Source organism: Thermobia domestica, chromosome 5 (assembly GCF_964235325.1).
Source record: "Thermobia domestica chromosome 5, izTheDome1.hap1.1, whole genome shotgun sequence".
Classification (NCBI taxonomy): domain Eukaryota; kingdom Metazoa; phylum Arthropoda; class Insecta; order Zygentoma; family Lepismatidae; genus Thermobia; species Thermobia domestica.
The window spans coordinates 230298885-230320958 of NC_137458.1; the positions used below are offsets into that span (position 1 = coordinate 230298885).

General features: G+C 35.2%; 2 protein-coding genes across 2 annotated transcripts in view; both read left to right on the forward strand.

The window, feature by feature from the left end:
- The window catches only part of LOC145685424 (serine protease 33-like), a 30764-nt gene extending 17132 nt beyond the window's left edge, over window positions 1-13632 (forward strand). Inside the window, exon 4 of the mRNA XM_081757818.1 lies at window positions 13299-13632. Coding sequence (XP_081613944.1) covers window positions 13299-13632 — 334 coding nt within the window. The remainder of the gene's footprint in view (window positions 1-13298) is intronic.
- A 245-nt stretch (window positions 13633-13877) lies between these two features.
- Window positions 13878-21863, forward strand: LOC145685426 (trypsin iota-like). The gene is made up of 4 exons (XM_081757819.1): window positions 13878-13881; window positions 14618-14814; window positions 16037-16091; window positions 21671-21863. Exons 1-4 carry the CDS (start codon window positions 13878-13880, stop codon window positions 21790-21792), a joined length of 378 nt encoding a protein of 125 aa, XP_081613945.1. The 3' UTR covers window positions 21793-21863.
- Window positions 21864-22074: the final 211 nt, after the last annotated feature.

Genomic DNA, 22074 nt, shown 5'->3' on the forward strand with positions numbered 1-22074 from the left:
ACCCCTTCGTTGCAATGTAAAAGTGAAATGAAGAAAACATCCCAGGCCCAAACTTTATCTAACATTATGTTGAAAGTTTGATCAAGATCGGTCGGGTGGTTCAAGAGTTATTAAGTTTTATTTATTTTCATATATTTCCCCTCCTCGCCTCACTCTCCCCTATGATCTACTGTCAAAATGAAATTATTAAAAAAAAAAAAAAAAAAACTTCCCAGGTTTGAACTTTCATATATGTTGAAAATTTGATAGAGATCGATCGGGTGGTTCGAAAGCAATTAATTCACGAACATAGTCACTTTTATTTTTATATTTATTGATTTTTGTATATCTTCCCTTCCATCCCTTCCCTACGTTGGATCGTCTGTCAAAGTGAAATTATAAAAATCACCCCAGTTCCCGAAACTCATCTACGTTGAAAATTTGATCGAGATCAGTCGGTTGGTTCAAGAGATTAAGAGTCACAAATATAGTCACTTTCAATTTTAATAATATATATATATATATATATATATATATATATATATATATATATATATATATATATATATATATATATATATAATAAAGAGAACGTACAAATCCTTTGTCCGCTCATCACGCTAATACGGCTGAACCAATTTCTTTTATTTTTGGGGGGTTATTAGGATTTGGACCCTAGATGGTTTTTATCATATCACTTTAATTTTCAATTACCAGTGTCTTGAGATAATTGACCATTCAGGTGTCCATTACGTACAAATCCTTTGTTAGTTCATCATAGGTATAAAAATAAACGTATGTATATGCAACCCGCATGACCGTGTCACTCGGCGGGTTAACATAAATGACAGGCGTTATAATGGTTTTTATCATATCACTTGAAAGCGAAAAAGTAAAAATTATCTAAGTAACAAAGTTTATTGCGTTCGGGGGTGACCGCAGCGAAGCGGGGCGGGTTAACATAAATGACAGGCGATATAATGTTAACATTTACTGCAATCTTCTATGGTTTTTATCATATCACTTGAAAGCGAAAAAGTAAAAATTATCTAAGTAACAAAGTTTATTGCGTTCCGGGGTGACCGCAGCGAAGCGGGGTGAACGCTGCTAGTATATATATATATGTATATATATACAGGGTGGGCCATTTTAATCAATCCACTGAAATATCTTAAAAATGATAAAATATAGAAGAAATGTTTGAAGTACACGTTATATATTGCTAAGGGGGAAAACCATTCCGCCAAACGTACCCCTCCCCACCCCTCGTAAATGGGGATAACTGGGGGTAACTTTGAAATGTCAAATGGGAATATGGGTCGAGTAATACCTCGTTCGAAAGGTCTTGGAAAACTAAGTGAAGCTGTATCAAAAGATGTTTCATATGGAGCACCAGTTTCAAAATGGCCGCCCTGATATGGTTCGGAAACTCCAGTACCCGTAGTATGAAAACCATGGAAGGTAAATGAAATGAAATGAAATGAAATTTTGAGTTTTACGTCCCACGCTTATGCCGGTTAGGCTAAAGGAGACGGTGATAATGAGTAATGAATGAAATGGTGGAATGAAGAAAGTGGGAGGAAACGGGAGAACCCCGAGAAAACCCACGCACACGCTGTTTGTCCACCACAAAGTTCACTTGGCGGGAGCAGGGTTTGAACCCGAGACCCCGAGCACCAGAGGTGAACGCTCTACCACTGAGCCACCGCGGCCCCGGAAGGTAAATGAATGGAACAAAATTGAAATATGTAAATATCATAGGGCATATCGAATGGTGTGGTCCCTGTGATCCCAGTGGCCTCCCTGAAGGGGTCTTGGGGGCTAACTTCAAGATTTCAAGTAGTAACATGAGTCGAGTGGTACCTCGTTCGATAAATCTTGCAAAATCAAACATCTTGCAGGAGAGAACGATTGAGATGAAATGTTAGTGTTCTCAAAAGGTCGCCGAAACATAGTATCCATGTCAGAGAAAAGGTTTAGTACCCGTAGTATGAAAGCGATTGGAGATAAATCAACAGAAGAAAAACTGGAGTAGGTAACTGATGTAAGGCACATCGAGAGGTGTTGTCGGGGTGACTCCACTGAAAGGTATCCGGGGCCAACTTGAAAATTTCAAATAGCAACTTGAAGCGAGTAACATCACCTTACATAGACAAATGAATATCAAATAGCTTCTGTAAGAATATTTTCGACATGAGACACCGTTTTCAAAATGATCGCCAAGACGTGGTAAGTATGTCTAAGAAAACGTCTAGTGCCCATAGTACGAATACGGTTAGAGATAAATGAAAATAACGAAAATTAAATAGGAAAAGCACGGAGGCGTTACAAGGCTAGAGAATGATACAAAAGAAATAAAAATGTTAGAGTAAAATTGCCATAATGTATAAAGAGAAATTCAAGTCCTGCAAAATAATCTCTTCCTGCGCTCTGTATGTGAATGGAGTGGAAAGTAACTGTGAACGTTCAAATGAGAACTCTACTTTAATTCTCAAATTAAGGTTACGCTACAAATAGGTATGGTGTGGTTGAAACATTTGTTTGTAAGGATGGCGCTGTACTGACTGAAAAAAGGTAAAATTTTATGTGAATGGTAACGCATATCTGTATGGCTGAGTATGATTTGATGCGAAAACAGAAGGAACGTTATACGAAAGAAGTTGTCGAATAATGCTGTTGCTGGAACTTACAAACGTGTGAATTTGGTAATCTCCGTCGCCACAGAAACTTTTATGCAATGCTTGTTGGTTATTTGGAAAGCATTTCGGGGATATACGTACACACTGTTTCGTCCCTCAAGCTCACAATATGACATGAGTGCCAATAGTTAATCAAAATGTAACCGTTGTCCGGTCGGACATTGAAATTTTGAAGTTAGCCCACAAGACCCCTTCAGGGAAGCCGCTGGGATCACAGGGATCACATCATTCGATATGCCCTATGATATTTACGTATTTCAATTTTGTTCCATTCATTTACTTTCCATGGTTTTCATACTACGGGTACTGGAGTTTCCGAACCATATCATGGCTGCCATTTTGAAACTGGTGCTCCATATGAAACATCTTTTGGTACAGCTTTACTTAGTTTTCCAAGACCTTTCGAACGAGGTATTACTCGACCCATATTCCCATTTGACATTTCAAAGTTACCCCCATTTACGGGGGGTGGAGAGGAGTACTTTTGGCGGAATTGGTTTTCCCCTTTAGCATTATATAACGTGTACTTCAAACATTTCTTCTATGTTTTATCATTTTTCACATATTTCCGTGGGTTGATTAAAATGGCCCTCCCTGTATATATATAAAGTTTTATTGTTACGTATATATTTTTTATTATTATTGCATAGCTATATGCCACAAGTAATTTCATTTTAATTTACAAAATAAAAGAAAACATATTTCTTATATATATTCAGTAAATCCTGAACAGTCTGTTATAAAAGGAAAACTTCTTCTAATAATTTTCCAGGAGGTAATGTAGAGAGAGAGAGAGAGAGAGAGAGAGAGAAAATGTATATGTATACAAGGTGTCCGGTGAGGAAAGTCAAAGATTTTGGGAGGTGGTCATTGTAAGCAAAAATGCTTATGTGAACATAAGGCCTATTCTCCCTCGTTCCGGGGATAGGGGTGGGGTTTATTCTTTTCCTCTTGCACTTGCCTATTTTCATTCAAAAATTTCTAGCATACCCTGTAGTTGCGGTTATGTTACATATTATACCTTGGAAACTAATGAAACAGGTTTGCAGATGGTATACAGGTTGTCCCAGTACTATATACAAAAGGGAAATTTTTGAAATTTCCCTACAAGATTCTCTTTTTAAAACAATTTTGCATTGTTCTTGAGTGGAAACACTGTCGCTAGAGGACCAGTATCTGATTAGGCGAAAATGATACTGTGTACCGAAGATCTGGGTGAGGTGTCAAGTTGTTAGCTTCATTAGAGGCCATTGAATTATTTTTCACATTTGTTCTTTTTTTAAAAGAGAACCTGTCGTCACTAATTATAGTTTGAAGATCCCATTATTTAAGTCCTCATGCACAGTTTAAGATTATATTTACTCACTTTTAAACCTTTAATTCATGCATTTTTTTTTTTATTGATTTTAGGTCATAGAAATCCAAGCCCTCTCATTAGTAATAAGAATTATGAATATTCTATACGGAGAGAAATTTAGCAACAGTTAATTCGATCCATCGCCCACAAAAACGTAGAAATACTAGATTATTGCATCAGATAATACAAATCAATCATTCAGTTGGACGAATTTGCTATAAGAAGTGCAGGGAAGGTGGTGAAGTATGGATGAGTTCTTCAAAATACAGAAATTGTGTGGCTGGAAAAGAAGTGTATGAAAGTAAAGAAGGAAGTGCCAATTAACACATAGGAGGAAGTAAAGAATTGGGAATAGGTGCTGCCAATTAACACATAAACATAAGAGAATCACTAACTAGTTGATTGACTTACGACATCTTTTTCTTCGAAACCTATTTTTCCTCTTGAAACATCAGTTTCTTATACACGATCAAATGATTCACATCTGATTGGTTTAAATCAGGGATGCAAATAACCACTCGCGCACTCGCCCGGGTCGAGTGGTTCATCGATGAGGGCAAGTATTTAATATCATACAGAAGGTAAGTAAATGCTGAATATCGTGGGATTTGGGCTAGTAGCATTTTTCTTGGGCTATTAAAATTTTGTTGCTTATTTGCATCCCTGGTTTAGTGGTTTCATCGAGCTGTTTTTTGTTTGATAAACCAATTTGTTTCTTGTCTTACTTTTATTCTTTTGGTAATTCTTGTTATAAAAAATCGACAAGAAATAAAGAAGCAGGTTAGACATGTTATTTGCGTACATATGGTTGTTCGGGATACGGACAAAATCTCGCGGCCGAAACATCGCCGCCCAAAATTTCGCCGGGCCAAAACCTCGCCGCCCAAAATCTCGCCGGGCCAAAACCTCGCGTTGCCAAAACCTCGCCACCCAAAACCTCGCCGCGAATGAAACTTTTCTTTAAAATTTACCCAATGAGTTTCTTAATATGCAATTCCACATCATTACTACTACTACTACTACTACTACTACTACTAATAATAATAATAATAATAATAATAATAATAATAATAATAATAATATGATAAAAAAACATCGTGTGCGTGGGCTTTCTCGGGTTATTCCCGTTTCCTCCCACTTTCTTTATTCGATCATTTCCTTCATCCTGGTCATCTACGTCTCCTTTAACCTACAGGACATAATCAAGGGACGTCGTAAAAACTCATATATTATTTCATACTTTCATAAATATTATTAGATTTTTGTTGAAATTTTAAGTTTTTGGATGCTCCAAAGTTCACGAAACTAACCCCGTTAGTTGTCATTACTTTCCTTATGCAGACTTTCTTTCCCTATAACCAGTTTAGAAACATCCTGTCGCCCTATCTTCACATTGAAATCCTCTAATACAGAAATAGAATTTTCATATGGTATCGCGGGACTTGGTCAAATACCCGTGATACTTTTTCTGAAACAGCGTCTTTTATACCGTCATCCTTATCATCTGTTGGAACATTTACATTTTGGTCAGGCGAGATTTTGGGTATGGCGATATTTTGGGGGGCGAGGTTTTGGCAAGGCGAGGTTTTGGCCGAGCGAGATTTTGGCCCGCGACGTTTTGGGCGGCGAGGTTTTGGCCAGGCGGGGTTTTGGCCCGGCGAGATTTTGTCCCGCGAGGTTTTGGGAGGCGAGGTTTTGGCCAGGCGAGGTTTCGGCCCGGCGAGATTTTGGGCCCCGAGGTTTTGGGTGGCGAGGTTTTGGCCAGGTGAGGTTTTGGTCCGCGAGATTGTCGCCGCGAGATGTCGCCAGGCGAGATTGTACCCAAACCGGTTGTTCAACTCATGTGTTAAACTTACCTGCTTATGACATGCAGTTATAGTCCAATAATATAAAGAAACATATAATCAGTTTCGTAAAATTCTTCAAGTACAGTGATTTTCCAAGTGCGGTGATATAGCCAAGCTGGTTGACCTAAACTTTCTCTTCCAACAGAGGTCGAGAGGTACATTTTGAAAAAAGTATGTTAACAGTTGGTCAACAGTAGTGAAGTTATACGAAGAAAATTGATTAGTAATTAATTCAGCTACACAGAAGTTCACCAATCTGGTGCTAAAACAAAAATGTAAAATATGTCTTCTCGAAACTATAACTACTTAATTTAGTAAAGGGTAGGAGAATAATTGTACTATATACGACTTAGTAAAAGCGTGGAAAAAGTTTCGATTTCAAATCCAGGAGACAAAAGGCTTTCATGTACTTTTCAAATTCAGACATCACTTTAATATGACTCATTTTCAGGCTTATTTCTTGACATTCTTGTCGAATCTAAAAGAAAAAAATCTTACAGTAATTGAGCTTACAGTTTGACATTTAAAGGTAAAACCAATTATGCTTTAATTCTACAAAAATGACACAGGTTTCAGTACATTGTTGGAAGCCACAATTCTCAAATAGAACTGCACAAGCGCCTACTTCCAGCATTGACATATGAATTTGTTACTAGTAAATTTCTGTTTAATCATCGCTAAGAAACCGCTTGGGAACCGGAAGGATCGGCAATTTTTTTAAAGTTTTGAAAAGTAAGGATAAGTTAATATCTAACTGCACGCGTGGCGTATGTGCACTTAACTAACTGGTTGACTTAAAATGAAGTAGTTAACAAGAAGGTTATATTTGTTTTCTGTGAGTGCTAGTGAAAAGATACCGAGTAAATAAAGGCAATTATGAGTTCTATTCTCTATAAGTATAAATGACAGCATATTTGGATAGCATATTGGTATAGCATATTAAGGTATTTACTCCGTTACTCCCAACTTATTACAAACGATCATTGTTAGACATAATTCCGTTCTAAATCTATCGATATCTATTATAGCAAATGAATTACGCATTTGTGGTCTTAATGCTATGCATTATAATCTATTTGGGAAGAGTTTTGAAGGAGAAAATAAAATTAAACAATCCATATAAATAATATCCGAAATGAAAATATGTGTTGTTCTATTGTTTGGCAAATCCATTTGTATACTGTTTAAACAGTATGTACAAATTTGTATCAGCGAGGTATTGCTTTTCCAACTTTTCTATCACTAACTCTTTTGGATCCAGGTCATTTTTGGCGTGTTCCTACATTTTCAGTTACTGACTTATTGCTCAACAACTATTTACCGATTGTTATAATTAATACGTTGCTTTTTAGAAGAGGGATGTGGCAGTTTAGCGATGCAAGTTACATTGCAGTGTTCCCAATGGGAGGAAAATTATTGAGGAAAATGTAGAGGTGAAAATGTATAATTATTTCCAAGATTATTCAAGATTTTTTGTGGCTGGCACCACTCTTGCCACATGGTCCAAGTCACCAAAAATATTATTTTGTGTGTTGACAAGGTACAGTTAAAATGGGAAGTCACTGGCTGCCAAATGAAGAGAGAAAGAAAAATTCTCTGTCATCATAAACATGAAATTTTGACACTTTTTACGCCTCAGAAGCAAAAAACAACAAATATGCCGGGGCTACAGCTTCCTTAATTATCCTATTGAAAGGTTTATGGTGCGTTCTTAGACCAGAAAGAAGGCTTTCAGACGGTGGTACGTTTGTTCCAATGTAGTCAGCAACAGGAGATAATAGAGGGGAAAAGGGACTTTTTCGATTTTTTCACCTAAAATAGGGAATTTTTTTTTCGGCTGGAAGCACTGCCACCAGACAGATTCAAACTATCTTACAATAAACATTTGTACTCCACTAATGTATCGTACAAGTATCATGGCGATATTTAAGAAACAAAGCTTCTAAGTAATTACAAAACAAATAAATTACTGTAAACAGAAACGTAAGAAAAATTAGGAAAATCAAGGGTTAGAACCTAAATATGAATTTTTGTGCGCCCCCTAATTACCCCATTGTAAGGATCTGTACCTGCTTTTGTTCAGTATGTATCAATATTCGACTGGCGTAAGTTAACTTGCGCTCGAACGTATAAATACGGATTTATAAACAAAAGTTTCGAAAATGTTTATTTTTTGCCCACATTTAGGGAACTTTTAATTTCCCTAGTGAGCAACAGTGCGCCGGGCCAATCCAATTGATGTCAACAATTAGGTATGCATCCGAGGTATCTACCTGACAAGTCTTACAGAGATCTCTCCACAATGAAGGAGGCTACAGGAAGAATTAGAACATTCTCGAATTTTTTTACTTTGGGCTGAAATTTGAGAAGGAAATTCTACAGCCAAAAGAGAAAAAAACTAATATGATAAACTATGGCCCAACCATATTTGGCCAAAAAATATCCCGATATATTAATTAGTGTCCACACAGGGGCGGATTTAAAAAGTGACATCCGTGTGTAGTACTTTGGCCACCTGGGTCCGAAAGGGTTAAAGTTACGAATGTTAATTAGATTTTAGATTTAACTATTTAGATTTTAATTTACATAATACAAGAAGTTTATAAAGGTAATGACAAGGATAAAAAAAAGTGCAACTAAAATGCTATGTATACAGTGCTTACGACTCCTCTGTAAAAATTATACTCAATGTTCATATAAATACTAAGCTTCAAAGCAAGACTAATGTGAAACAAAAGAACTTTCTTTAACTAAATAAGTTAAGGATTTTGGTTTAATTATAAAAACATCGTTTGTTCATAACTATGCTTTTGAATGACTTAACTATGATTTACATATTCCACTCTCCTGAGCTACAGATTTTCTCCATGTTGTGATTGTAGATTGGATAGAATAGTTCAATCTCACTGTTATGCAATTTCCTCAAAATTAATAGTGCAATTTCTCTGTGTCTCATAATATGCCCAATAATTATAGCTCTTAGATTCAAAATTGCATTCCATATTGTCCATTTTATTCCACGACTTCCAAAACTCTTTCAATAGATATCTGACACACAAATGTAATCTATAGAATCACATTTTCAAACGAAATTATATCAAATTTTACAATGTAAATAGAGATGGTATCGAGACGAGAGGAGATTTTGTACAGTAAGTTGATAAACAGTATGTTGTACAGTAGGTTGATAAATAGTGTTCTCGGTCGCGATCTCGTCTCGAGTCAAAAATCGCTGTCTAGGTCAACAGATGCTTGTCTCGATCTCGGTTTCGGTATCAAAGACCAAGTCTCGGTCTCGTCTCGAAAGTCTTGAAATAAGTAATGTGAAATTAAATGTAAAAGTATTATTATCGTATAGTCTGTCGTTTCCGCTTCTTATTTTTTTGCCTCCATTCCTGATTTAGAATTATGGTATGTATCTAATAGCTAATTTGCTAGCGCTAATGCTTTCCGTGCGTGTATTCTAGGTTCAATCATCAGTGGATATATCATACCTGGGATAAAACCCTAATAGTTACCCATATTTTATTTTCAGCAATACACTTTCTCTCATATAACCTTAGTACTGCCTATATAATTAAACTCTATGAGCCTTATGCAGAGTCGCTCTGACGCGTGATTAGTACCATACTAAAGAGTTCGATTAACATATGATTCCTGCAGTAATCAAGGTCTTTAGTAAGACGCTAATCTTACTTCAAAACAACTCTGCATAAGGACTTATTAAATTAACGGTCCCGCGGTTGCTCAGTGGTACAGCGTTCACCTCTGATGCTTAGGGTCCCTGGATCGATCCCAGCTCGCGCCAAGTGAACTTTGTGGTGGACAAACGCTGTGTGCGTAGGTTTCCTCGTGATTCTTGTGTTTCCACCCACTTTCTTCATTCCACCATTTCATTAATTTCTTATCATCACCGTCTCCTTTAGCCTAGCCGGCATAACCGTGGGATGTAAAACTCAAAGATTTCATTTCATTTCATTTCTATTAAATTAGCTCCAGTACTATACAGTAGTGTATTTCCTTCCTTTGAATCAGAATTGTTCAATACTCCTAACGGATAACGCAACACAGTGCAGCAAGAATGTATTTAATCGTACCGAAATTGAAATTTTACAATTTCTTATCCAATACATTCTGTTTTGCTGTCAATTTAAAAACAGAATATAACGTTCATTATCTTAACAAATAGGGTAAATTATTACTACAATATATTTTGTTTCAAATTGATCAAATGCTTTGTTACCGCTTCACATCTAATTGTTTAATTGACACTTCATAACACGAACTTCCTGAACCTTCTGGTGGGAGTTATGATATTTATATTATTTATCCTTTGGAAACATCATCCTTTATGGCCTATGAATTGCGGTTTTTTACTACGAAAATAATTGAACAATAATAGGACAAATTATTAATAGATTAGTAAAATATTTTCCAATATTACTACATCATTACTTGTTCAGACCATTGCAGTGTATAGGTTAAAATTATATTTAAATACAAGATCTAATCGTTGTTTTTAGTTCATTTATTTTACTTTCCTCACCATCTAACCTAAAATTCATATCACGCTTTTGCAATTATACAAAGATTTTGTTGCACGATACACAATATTGTGTTGGTGTTAATCATCACTATCAGTTTTTAAAGAATTTAATTGAAACAATACAGTTTTCAAACTGCAATTAAATCGTCACAATTGTTTCGAATTAGCAAATTGCGTGAACAGTTTAACATCTTATAGCGCAAGATAGCAATATCTATTAGCATAAGAAAGGCAAGTAATAACGCAGGTAGCAACGTCTATTAGTGTGACTGCTCATTATGATGACTTAGCTTGGCACGAAGATGTTTATTATCAGAAGTCACGCAGATACTTTGAAAACGCAAAGGTTTGTGCTTACATATATTCACTAATAATTCCTTCACATGTTAAATTTAGCTTTCTCTCGAAGTTGATGACGTGCAGTGTGATCTTCATATGTCTCTTTCTTGCTTATGATCTATTGAATTACGTATGTATTCTGGTGTCCAACGACCTTCATTCATTTTAATTGATATATATCTTCGGAACTTTGTTAATTTTTGTGTATTTTCTCAAAAATGAATCTCTGACTAGGACTGGAGAAATCATCAGCTTTTATCTACCAACGAAGGCTTTGGAATAAAAAATAGGTTGTCGTCAACTAAGAAATTCACCTTTCTATTGGAAAGCAAGAGCTTTCAACTAAAACAACCCGATCAATTTCAAACACTTTGGCTTGAGAGGTCAGGGTTCGACTCCCAGCGGAAGCCCATATGGTTCAGATCCCACTTTAAGCTGTAAGTCTATGTCTCATATAGCCTCGCTGCTTAAAGAGGCACAAAACACAACTCAAATCAAATCAAAAAATCTGAAGACCAGAAAATAGCATTCAGCAAGTACTTTATTCGTCCAATGTGTTTTCGTCACTTTCTCTACTGAGTCAGAGTATTCAGTGGCAAACTTATCCACAATTTGTAAATATAAAAATGATTCTATGAGAGTTAAAAAAAATCAGAACATAACTTAATATGAGTGATGTATATATATATATATATATATATATATATATATATATATATATATATATATATATATATATATATATATATATATATATATACCATCCGCAATAAATAGTTGTAGTGTGGATGGTGTACGCTCTGAATTAGAATCTAGTAAAACTGAGTATAGATGTTGTGTATATATATATCCCCGTGTATCTTGTTTCCAGAATTCCGTTGTGGAACGTAGTAGTAGTATTGTTACAGTGGATATAATAAAGAAACAACATTTTTCTATTTTTGTTTCAATTTTCAAACCAATGTTCATAAAACGTTAAAGAACTCACTTTTCATAAGCGACTGTTCTAAAAGTTTCCACACTTGAGGGGATTTAATTTTACTCAGAGAGGAGAAAGTGTAGTGAGTCCGCAAATTAGGAAATATGTATTTATTTAAACTTAAAATATTACAAATACTTATAAAGGTAGAGAAAAATGTTCTGTACATGAAAAACCTAAATTGAGGGGAACTTTAAGATATTATTTCTAGAAGCTAACTTCAGGAAGTGGAGGTAAGAATTTAGTGTGTGACCTGGAGGCAATGTGTGACCTATAAATAATAATAATTAAGCAAAGAAGAAAGCAAGATAGCTCCATGACCAGTTCAGTTATGGTCTTGAACAATACTACGAGTAAGAAAGAATAGGATAGACCGCTAGACACGGAGAGCGGGTTCAGATAGTTGGACATGCTCATTTTTTAACTCACTTCTGAAGATAAGTATGGAAATGTAGAAACCGTAATGCTAAGTTCTAATCTGCAACCACAAATGACAAAGTAACTTTGTGCTGAAAATACATATGAAAAATAAAGTGTAATTTTACTTTAAAACTCTGATTCATGATTGACTATGATCAAGGAAGTTCCCATATTGAGACAGCTATAATTATTTGCAATTATCAAATTACTTTATTATTATTTAAAATTATATTATTATTTTCTTCACCTCAATGAATCTTTTCCTTAATGTTGAGTGAGTAAAGTAATTTAGAATTTTGTAGTCTTGCATTGCTACTGTCCCACTGTCAAACTCAGCACTGTAATTTATTTGAGGTTGAATTTTAAGTCGCCACATTCTGTTATTTATTTATTAACATAATTCCAGATACAGTTTAACGCCAATTTAAACCGCAATACCTAACAAATCTTAGAGATGCTAACAAAATAATGATAATAATAACAATAAATAACATCTAAGTAATAACAAGAAAAGTTGACAATAGCTGACTAGAATATATCCATTAAAATGACGTGGTAGTTCTTAGTTATATGCAGTTTTATAATTAAATGAGTCTACGGCTGTACGTAATATTTCATTGTATAACGTAGAAAACCTGTAGAACAGGAGACGTTCAGCTATTGACAGTCTAGGTCGTACTATATGAAGATGTCTGTTACGTGTTTGTCTAAATGGAATTCAGAAGTACAATTCTGATAGTAATGTTTCGGATCTGAACTGGCCATGTGTGAGTTTGTAGAGATATTTGATATCGCTGATTTTATTACGAGTGTCAGGTAGTTGAATATTTAATGTTCGTAAGTGTTATACTCTTTAATTATCAAAATTGTACTACCAATTTTATGTGTTCTTGTATTGTTCTATGATGACATCAATAAATATCGTCATCAAGAACACTCTGGGATCTAAACTACCTATGATACATTAATTACCATGTTATTTTTCATTACTTATTCACATTTGATTTTAATATTTACTTGAAAATTCGTATAAAATTCTTACAATTATAGTTCAATCTCGTTTTGCACAGCAGTATGGACCAACATGTGTCGAAGTTTGTAAGTTGGTAATTATACTTAAAACTTCTTACAGCTATGACGATGACTATTTGGATATAGTAATCGGAGCCACCAACGAACTGCATCTAGGATCCGATGTTACGATTCGACAGGTAGTTGAAAGGAAACTGTTTCCGTATTTCGTTCCTCAGAAAACACATGATAGGCATGACGTTGGATTATTACGTTTCCATCCTCCAGTTGATATTGAGAATATATTCACCACTATATGTTTACCACCTCCAGGTATGTATGTATCTCATAGAGTCAAATCACAGATCACAGAAGATGTTCACTTATATCTCCAGTATAAAATGATTCAGTTTACGTTAGCTATTGCAAAGAAATGCTATACCAAGGAAAGTTGAACCCCATTGTTGACTTACCACCAACTTGGAAATCTAATTCATATTTTAGTTTCGTGAGAGTTGTTACAAGTAGTATATGCATACAGAAACACATGTTGTATCATTACGAAGACAGAGTAGTATATTTGATACATATACGATGCACAAGTAAATAACTTCCTCCAGTAAAATAAGGACTTCTGGGAAGGAAAGACGGAACTTTTAGCTGACAAAGTTCGTATTGTTTTATATAACGAAACCATGCTATGCGTAAGTGTAGGACAACAGTGTCCGTCTGTCTACCTGTTCACAAGTATCATAGCAAAAGCTGTAAGATATATCAAAAAGTGTTTTTGCAATCGAATTTGTGCCCCAAGAATAAGCTCCGTCTTCTCAGTAACCGTTTATTCAAACTGAAAGTGGCGGAAAGTATTTTCAAAATGCAAAAGAACGAAACATCTTTTGAGGGAAAAATATTATGTTTTTTATCTTACCCGAAATCACTGTTAGTTCAAAAGGGTTCTGAAATAATTTTTAACCTGCTCTAATAATATTTATTTTTGCTACAAATACTTCAAGCCACGGTACAGAAAAAAACAAACAAACATAAAAATTACAAAATGAGAAAAGCAACAAGCAACTCATGTGTACAATGAGACCAAGAAAAGGACCAACACTGCTCAGCGATACAAAAAAAGCCATCGTCACGCCGCGTGGGTCCTATGGGTCCAACGCAAGGAAATTATAGCAACAGATTAACAATATCAGTGAGAGTTACATACTATTAGATCAATGGCACCTGGGAGCCAACGGATAAATTTAGACCGGAAGTTAACGTGGTAATAAAAGTCTAAATTTAGAAACAATAGTTTTGATTGTTCTTATTCGTTACTTAAATTTTAAATATGGTTACTTTGCAATAACTATTTAATACAGATGTCTCTGTTAAGACAGTTTATTTCTTATTAACCGGAGTTTAAATTTCTTTATGAGTCTGTACTTTTAGATCGAATTCTCGGTGGTCAACTTACTATAGTTGCTGGCTGGGGAATCGCGGACGATGGGAAGTTCAGTAGCGATCTTCTAAAAGGCATAGTTAGGACAATGAACAGAAATACTTGCCTGCAAGTTTCTAAGTACTTGCCTTCCGAAATAGACGAAGACCAATATTGTGCTAGTGATCCTTACGTAGACGCTTGTACGGTAAGTTAATACTTGTTTCTAGATTTATACCAAGTAATATTATAAATGTTTATGTCAATATTATTATAAAAGCATATGCGTAATTGTCAATTGTATATGTTTCACTGTTAGGAGTATGTATGTCACTGTTAAGAGTTTTTGTGTCCCTCTTAGAACTGTACAGTGTCACTGTTAAAGTATGTGTGTCACTGTTGGAAGTATGCATGTTGCTTTTAAAGGTGTGTGTGTGTTTCACTGTCAAGAATATGTATGACGCTGTTAAGAGTATACACGTCATCGTTAGTAGAAGACAATAATATACACAATGTTACTTAATAAAGTTTATCTTTATATATACAACATAAATATAAGTAACTTCCCATCAGCAGAAAATTTTCAATCTTTTGCTGGCAATTGAAAACATATATCTTAGTGCGAAAAAAGTTGTTTTCTCTGCTTCGGAAACAACGGATTAGACACAATTGTCGGTCATTTTCGATATTTTATTTTTCACTCCTCCTCATTTATCATGCCGATTTATATGCACATTATGCCGATTCACTCCTCCTCACCCATCACAGGTTGTGGGCAACATGGAAATTTTGATAAGATCTCTTATTAATAAAATAAAAGATAAATCCTAACTAACATTTATTAGTTATTACTACTAACTTGTCTTACAGCTTTGACAATATATCATGCATTGCGTTCATCAGGAATATTATTTTTCATCATAATTAAATCGCACGAAAGTTCTTTGTCTGTTTTCTTAATCTGTTATATTTATTTTCGCGATTCACTTACGTTTTTTTTTTTTTCTTTTTTCACAATCCTCTGAAGTTTTGGTATCCTGTTTTCTTTCAAATACTTTCCTAAGATATGTGCGGACGTGCAAACATATTGGCAATTGAAATTTCCGGTGATTAATTTAGGAAATATATCTGCAGGAAAAGTGTATTGGTATGTATCATTGCATAGAATTGCATGGAAATGGTCAACCTCTTTTTCCAGTTTTTTCAAAAGTTAGAAAATGTTACATACCATTAGCTTCGTTCAAGGAGCTCATTTATTGCCGAAAGTGTAATATTGAATAACAATAATAATATGTGTTTGCTTTGATTTTTAAAAATTTAAGTTATAGTAAGTTTCAAAGCTAGAATGTACAATATTCAGACTAAATAAAATATTTTATCTTCTATGTTAATTACTAAAGATATTATTATATAAACTTAATTTTTCTTAGGGAGACAGTGGAGGACCTGCTATGCTGTATTTTCGTCATCGAATGGAGCAATTAGGTACGTCAATAAGTAATTATAATTAAGATTTAATTAAGGCATGTCATAGTAGAAAATAATTTACCTGGTATCTTCTAAATACATCCTCAAGAGAATTTTCTTTTAATGGAAGTTTGTTTAATGATCCAAGGCACTGTTTTTGATATGTCCTTTACCGGTGTTTTTTCATATGCTTTCAAAGAGAAAGCATTCGTATAATTATGCGTAGAAATGGAGGACTATAACACTATGATTGGAACTAACGGATTTTCAGTAAATACACTAAAAAGATTTAGGTTATATCTGGAAATTGTGAATTGTAAATTTTTATTGTAAATTTTAATCAGACTTCGTGTGCGAATTTGTATAGTTTTATTATGTCTTACATGAGAACTACCAACGGCTAATAACATAGAGTGGATTCGTTTCATAAAGCAGTTATAGGAATCTTTCTGCAATTAAGTGACTTCGAGAGTAGACTAGAATGAGGTTATAGAAAGAGGATAGTCGTTCTGCAGATTTACAGGTCATGTGCCCCGTGTCAGTGTGTCGGTGATACATCAGCGGTGTATAATTGGAAGGTGGAGATTTTACAGCAGACGTGACTTTTATTGTATCTGCAACGCACTGGAGAGGGCCTAGACAGATGGCAGCCGTAGCTGAGAGTATAGTGAATGCCATTTCATTCTGAGCTACCATAAGCTTTGTGTGAGCTAATACTATTAAACAATTAACTTTCGAACTTAAGTCTACATTCCTATGCCCCTCTATCACCATTATCAGTACCATATGGTCACGACAGAGTACTTATTCGATTGTGTTAGGAGAAACTACAGTGGAGAAGGGAAAGGGGGTAGATTTCTTGGAAGCGATGGAAGAAATTACATTAGTTTCAGACACAGTAACAGTTATGTGGGTGTCGGTAGACATTGGGAAGATACAGCATGCATTCGCATCACCCTACAAGATTCATACTTAGATTTTAGTGTGGATGTCAATGAACTACACATCACACGCCTCTGATTTTTATTCACTAGTGTCACATGCGCATGTTGTTGACATTTCTATCTTCCGACTTTATCTTGACACATTTTAGACCCTTCTTACTGCAAGATCGTGTACGTCTGTATATTACCGCTGTCAGGGGAACTCAGGGTGCTCTGCTCGATATAGTTTTTTACCTGCTAAATCTTCGAACTCAGTCCCTATCAAGCACGTGTAAGACATGATGGAACAGCGTTTGGCATCCAGACAGGCTTTAGCAACGATCACTGTGGAGCTAAGCGAAGATCTTCAGAGAGAGTAGGATACTCTTCTGCATGTACGAGGACCATCCGGAAAGTGGTACCCGTTTGCGCTTCATGAAGCGCTGACGACTCGGGGAACCACTGGGCAAGGTCAGACCGCGTCAGTGGCTTATCTGCCTGCTCTATGCGAGGTTGCGTGACGCAAGCAGTGCCTGTGTTGTGTCTGTGCTCGTTTATAATGATTAAACAAATTGAGAACTCCGCCAGTTGTGAAGTGAGGGCCGTGATTAAATTTCTTAATGCACGAAACGTTCGACCTTGTGAAATTCATCGCCAATTAAAGGAGGTGTTTGTAGACAATGTGATGGACGAGTCGTCTGTTCGGCGCTGGTGTTGCAACTTCAACCTGGGGAGGGGGAGTACACACAACGAGGAGCGTTCCGGGAGACCATCTGTCATTACAGACGAACTGCTGAGGTCAGTAGACGAATGCGTGAAGAACGATCGGCGCGTCACAATTGATGAACTCTGTGAAGATTTTCCTAATGTGTCTCGAACAATTGTTCATGAAATTGTCAAAGACCATCTGCATTATTTAAAAATCTGTGCAAGGTGGGTCCCTCGCATGCTCTCAGATGAGCACAAAACCGAGCGTGTGGCTGCCGCACTGACGTTTCTGGGACGTTATTCCGACGAAGGAGACTCTTTCCTGAATCGCATCATTACAGGGGACGAAACATGGGTCTGCTATGCATCACCTGAGAGTAAACGACAGTCCTTGGAGTGGCATCACGCTCATTCACCAACTAAACAAAAAAAAAAAAAAAAATCAAGATAATTCCGTCCACCAGGAAGTTCATGGCAACCATATTCTGGGATCGACGAGGTGTACTGCTCATTGATTTTATGGCCCGTAGAGACACAATTAATGTTAATGCGTATTGTGAAGCATTAAAGAAATTACGGCGGGCAATACAAAATTCGGCGAGGTCTGTTGTCTACAGGCGTCATTCTCTCTCATGACAATGCCAGGTCCCATGCAGCTACGAAAACACAACAACTTCTGCAGCAATTCAAGTGTGAAACCTTCGGCCATCCACCGTATAGCCCGGACTTGGCCCCTTCAGATCTTCATCTCTTTACGAATCTTAACGACTTTCTGGCGGGAAAAAGATTTGACAGGGATAAAGAACTTAAACGAGGCGTGACTACGTATCTCAATACGCTGGCGGCGGAGGACTATGACGCTGGAATACAAAAACTTGTCACACGGTATGACAAATGCCTCAATGTGCTTGGTGATTATGTGGAGAAGTATTGTAAAGTGTGCTCTTGCCAATAAAAATGTGTATATTTGTTAATATGTACTACTGTGTCTTTATTGCACAAACGGGTACCACTTTCCGGATGGCCCTCGTATATAATTCATTACATGGCCGAAAAGCTATTTATGTGGCCACTCAGTGTGGATATACAGGGTATGAAAATGATTAATGTACCTAGTGTTTTTGGACAATATAACATACAGCAGCGTATCATATTGAGATCACAATCAGTTTCACTTATTGTTTACTGTATTACCTGTAGTCTGGAATAACTTCATGTATTTCCGCCAGGACACAAAGTTTCAAACCTTCTATATAATATGTAAGTCCGGCGACGTTGCAGGAAGAAGTATGATGATATGACGGTATACCAACAACCAAATAGTATAACTGACAGGAAAATGAATTAATCATAGAAGAGTCCACAACTGAAAATGTAGTGAGATGAACACAAATGGGGACCATGAAAAAAACACTCATCATTCGAAGATGCAACAAAAATGTCGCATGAGATGTTTCGTGGAATTTGTAGGCTGACAGGACAGAAGGATCTATCACATTAATGTGACAAGACACAGAACTTAAATCTAGCACAATCAACTGTCAGCCACTCATTCGGTGCGTACACTAAGGGAAGAAAAGAGCTCACAAATTCCTATTGAACCAAACACAAGGCAAACTGCCGCAAACTGTACGAAATTCATTTGGTTGAGTCGGAATAGAAGAGTTTTGTTACTTATCACATTAGAAGCCTGAATCTATCGCACATGTAGTGGTAATGTTACGACAATTAGGCACTATGTGACATCTAGCAAGGGATGCATTGATTTTTACCGTCAGTGCTGACAAAGTTTCCCACAAGGAATCATAGGGTTAAACGTAATTTGGAGATATGTAAGATAGATAAAAAAAGCGTAAAAGTGAATTATCTATACATTCAGGAATCTATCAATACCACAATCTATTGAAAAAATATTTATCGCTTATACTGAGTCAACAAGAATTAGATTCGGATCCACATTGACAAAGCGTCAAGCCAAACGGCCAGATTAGCTCTGTTGTTTTGTTTATCATGACGTGGAATATGAAACAGCAATTCATGATATTCCTGTAAACACATTGTGACGTCAACGAGAAAAACTCACTTTTATCTCTGTTCTTTGTTACGAATATATGTATATTCGCGTATAGAACATACCGTCAAATGTGTCTGGATCATACTTACATCTTTTATAATATTCTCCGTAAGTATTATCAGAATTCTTCCCACGTCTTCAAATATTGGTAGTTTAGCTAAGGATAAAATTTAAAAAGAATGACTGTAAGGCTTTTACTTTCATTAAGCTATATTTCATCCAGAGCCTTATAATATGGTATAATTAATTTTTCGGGAGCAAAATTTAGGAGAGACAGTTTGCTTTATTGGTAAGTTTTTTTCGGACGATTTTCTAAAGAAACGATCTCAGGTGGTTTTCTTCTTATTTCATAAATAAAAGTTTCGTTAATAATATTACAATACAATTTATTACTCTTCGAAACAACTACAACCAAGTAGTTCACGTTATGTGTAAGTTTCTTTTTTGTGCGATCTTCTCAAAACTGACCCAAGGTATTTTGTTCAAATTTCAAAAATAGCTTTATAACATGAAGTAATGATCTAATCATGAAAAACCAACAAATAGTAGTTTGTACCTAGAAGTATGTTCTTTTCGAATGAATTATTCAAAACGAGTCAAGGCATTATGTTTATATTTCACAAATAAATGTTTCATTCAAGACTCTATGAAATGAAACAATCCATTTCTCCTAAAATAATCCACAAGGTGTAGTTTACTTCTCGGGAACAGTTTTCTTCGCACAACGTTTTTTGGAAAGCAGTTAATATAATTGTGTTTGTACTTGATAAATACATATTGCCATAATAACTACAAAATGGCATTATAATTTTTAAGAAATGGAAGAGAGAAATTATTATTCTGTCGCGCATATAATTATTCCCAGTAAAGCTACACGAAAATATACATAATGAAAATTTTAGAAAGTAAAACTGAGGACTGCTTGACATTGTGCTTACAAAAAGAAGTTTATAAGTAATGAGATAATTGAGTTCAAAATCATTCATATACTACGTAAACCTGAGAGATTGATAATTATGACGTTTATAGAACGTGTGATCAGATTTTTATGAAAATAAAGAAAAGATCTAAAGTTGTAGATTAGTGTATTTAATGGTGGTCAGTACTTACGTAATCTTTACTTTTTAGTGGATTCGTTTTTATGCGGATTTTTGTCTATTTGTGTGAAATGAACTGGAATTTTATTGGTGTGATTTTACTAATTTCTTCAGCAAGTTTTGGTTAATTTTCCTTGCTTTAACAAAATGAAAGTACTGAATATGTAAATTTAGTACTAGTTAAATTGTTTTGTTATTAAAATTATACTTAAAAGTTAATTTTCAAGAAGAAATCAGTATAATCAAACCATAAAACTCCGATTTCTTTTTTTAAAATAAAATATAATTCTTCACATAAACAAAGAACTAGAGAACAAAAATGAGACGAGCATTACAAGGTATTAGACTTTATTTTATATCATGTTAAAATTACTACATATGTTTAAAAAAGTGTTGTGAATCTCTATATTCTTTATTATATTTGCATCAAGTACTAAACTTCAAGAAAGTAGTAAATAACAAACAATACATCGTTATGAATCTTTCAAAACAAAAGAAGTTAAAGAATCTGAAAACTGTTTATTAACAAATACATGATCGTGTACAGAAGTTCAAACCCAACAACACAAATGTGGATAAATGTAGAACAGTTACGTATATGAAACTCACAGAGAGGATTCTCTTGACATGAGACAAAATTTCACCCTATAGATTTTGGTAAATTTACTTCATATCTATGCTCACGAGAACATCCATGGAGTGAGCGGGATATGTGGTCCTAACTACCTACAAATTTTAAAATTCTACTTCCAATATCCCAAATTTCAATTTCATTTTACCTTATTTGTCTTTTAGGTGTCATTTCATGGGGCAGAGGCTGTGCGGATCCCAATTACCCAGGAGTTTACATGAGTGTTCCATATTACTTAAAATGGATTTTGCGGAATACTCTGGATGCTAGATATTGCAAATTTTGAATAAAGCCTTTTTGTTCGTTTGATATCTTTCAAAGAATACAACACTTTACTTACAATGACAAGTATATTGTTACATTGTAGTTATTATATATATTATGCTATCGATTACAAATAAACTATAAATATTGCAATAATTAGTTTGAACTTTGGGTATATTTGACAACATCCAAAATATTTTATTGTTTATGTGGATATTTTTGTCGCTTCCAGACAGATCAGAATACAAAAATGCCAAACATAATACTGTTTCTAACAACATGCACTTTATTTTAAAGTGGTTTT

What these genes read in the sequence shown, in the direction of transcription:
- LOC145685426 (XM_081757819.1), top strand. An exon ending in CTTACGTAGACGCTTGTACG is followed by an intron (nt 14,815 to 16,036) that starts GTAAGTTAATAC and finishes AATTTTTCTTAG; the next exon opens with GGAGACAGTGGAGGACCTGC. An exon ending in TCATCGAATGGAGCAATTAG is followed by an intron (nt 16,092 to 21,670) that starts GTACGTCAATAA and finishes TTTGTCTTTTAG; the next exon opens with GTGTCATTTCATGGGGCAGA.